The sequence below is a fragment of the Bison bison genome, unplaced genomic scaffold, assembly GCF_000754665.1.
Source record: "Bison bison bison isolate TAMUID 2011002044 unplaced genomic scaffold, Bison_UMD1.0 scf7180017855184, whole genome shotgun sequence".
Classification (NCBI taxonomy): domain Eukaryota; kingdom Metazoa; phylum Chordata; class Mammalia; order Artiodactyla; family Bovidae; genus Bison; species Bison bison.
The window spans coordinates 7275-9050 of NW_011485757.1; the positions used below are offsets into that span (position 1 = coordinate 7275).

Sequence of the window (1776 nt, forward strand, 5' to 3'; positions counted from 1 at the left end):
GACTCCCCCTGCCAGCCCGTGGCCCCTGAGCCTCTCCGAGCCTCCCTTTGTCCCACCACCCCCGGACTCACCCTGCCAGCCCGCGGGGCAGGCACAGGAGAAGCTCTCGTAGTCCTCTGACTCCCGACACTCACCACCGTTTCTGCAGGGCCCGGGGGCACATGGGGCCAGCACCACCTCACACGTGGCCCCTGGGAGGGACAGGCAGGGTGGTGAGCCCCCCAGGAGCCCCAGCCAGAGGTCAACGCCCTGGGCACATCCTGACAGAGGCCACGGCAGCCACCATCAACAGGGGGTTCTACCGTCCAAGCACGTCTGGTTGCCCTGCGTGGGGGGCGGGGGGTACACACAGCGGGGCACCGGGCCCCTGGCTGTGTGAGTGCCTGAATGTGAACCAGGGGAACACTTGGGCCCCCACAGGCTGGGGGAATGGCCTGGGCCCCAGCCCCCGATAGTGCCAGGAGCAAGGGCTGGGCCGGGCCTGACAACCCCCCCACACACAACGTCACAGGGGCCCTGGACTGGCTCCCAGCCTCATGCCCTGCTGGTGGCAAAGGGCCCTGCGCTGAGCCAGTGGCCTGGGAGCTGATTCCAGGGGTTTGGTGCCTTGGGCGGCTAGTGCCCATCTTGGGAGGCCCCTGAGCAAAGGCTGTGACTGCAGGGAACGTGCCAGCCTCAGCCCTCAGCATGGCTGCTTATCAGGGGAGCACAGGACACGGCGTCAGGACCCCGGGTGGGAGCGGGAGTCTGCCTGGACCCCGGCACTCTGGGTGACCTTTCCTCCCTGAGAGCCCAATGCGGGGTTTCCTGTTTACGGCCCACGGGGCTGTGTCCCGAGCCCGCGAGGAAGCGTTATCTTCCCAGCCGCCCATTATCTCCCCGGCCCGCGGGGGTGACCGGCCCGGGCCTTTCATTCTATCGGTTTCCACAGTGACCCCAGCCGGCAGGAAATTCGCCAGGGTTTCCGACAATTGTGCAGAGGGAAGCAGGAAGCGGGCGGACGGGAAGCGGGTCAGCACAGGCCGGCTCCTCCCCGCCGGCCGCCAACCCCGATGGCAGCGTGTCCGAAAGGGACTCGGGTGTGCCCTGGGCGGCCACCGGGAGGGGGGCGTTTCCTCACCGGCCGAGGAGAGAAAGTCCAGGTCCCCAGCTTCGGTCAAAGAAAACACTGCTCGGACCACAGGCCGCCGGTGTCGTGAGAACCGCAGTCACGGGCCCCACCCCTGCCTATGGGGGCCTCTCAGGACCATCCCCAACGGCAGCACCCCCTGCCCCATCCCCAGGGGGCCTGGTGGCCTGAGCGCGTGTGACTTCCATTTTTTAGTACTTGCCAAATCTCTCCTCAGGAGGGGACCCACATCCCACCTCCCCCGGCCGGGCCAATGGCAGCAGCTGAGATGCCAGGGACCCGTCTCCCGCCACTCTCAGCAGGAACACAGGGCTCCTTGTTTCCCCACACAAAGAGGGCCCGCCATCAAAGGACTCCCTCAGGCCTGGCCAGCAATGGGGAGGGCAGCCTGGCCCCCCTACCTCCAGGGCAGCCTGAACAGCAGGCGGGGAGGCTGACAGACCAGGCCCAGCTCCCCCGCCAAGGGGGCCACCTCCCAGGCAGGTCCCCCAAGTAGGGACTTGCTTGTGCTCAAATTTTCTCCCAGGCACCTGGTTATTTTATGAGCAAAGACACCTGCAGGGCAAGGCCCTAACGCAGCCAGGCCTGAGGCTCGGAGCACAGAGCAGGGCCTTTGGGGTGCCTGCAGAGGCATGCAGACAAGGCCA

General features: G+C 66.8%; 1 protein-coding gene across 1 annotated transcript in view; it reads right to left on the bottom strand.

The window, feature by feature from the left end:
* The window catches only part of LOC105001803 (neurogenic locus notch homolog protein 1-like), a gene marked incomplete at its 5' end in the record, with an annotated part of 18401 nt that overhangs the window by 7268 nt on the left and 9357 nt on the right, over positions 1–1776 (bottom strand). The window contains 3 exon segments of the mRNA XM_010858222.1: positions 72–284; positions 1121–1150; positions 1359–1493. Coding sequence (XP_010856524.1) covers positions 72–284; positions 1121–1150; positions 1359–1493 — 378 coding nt within the window.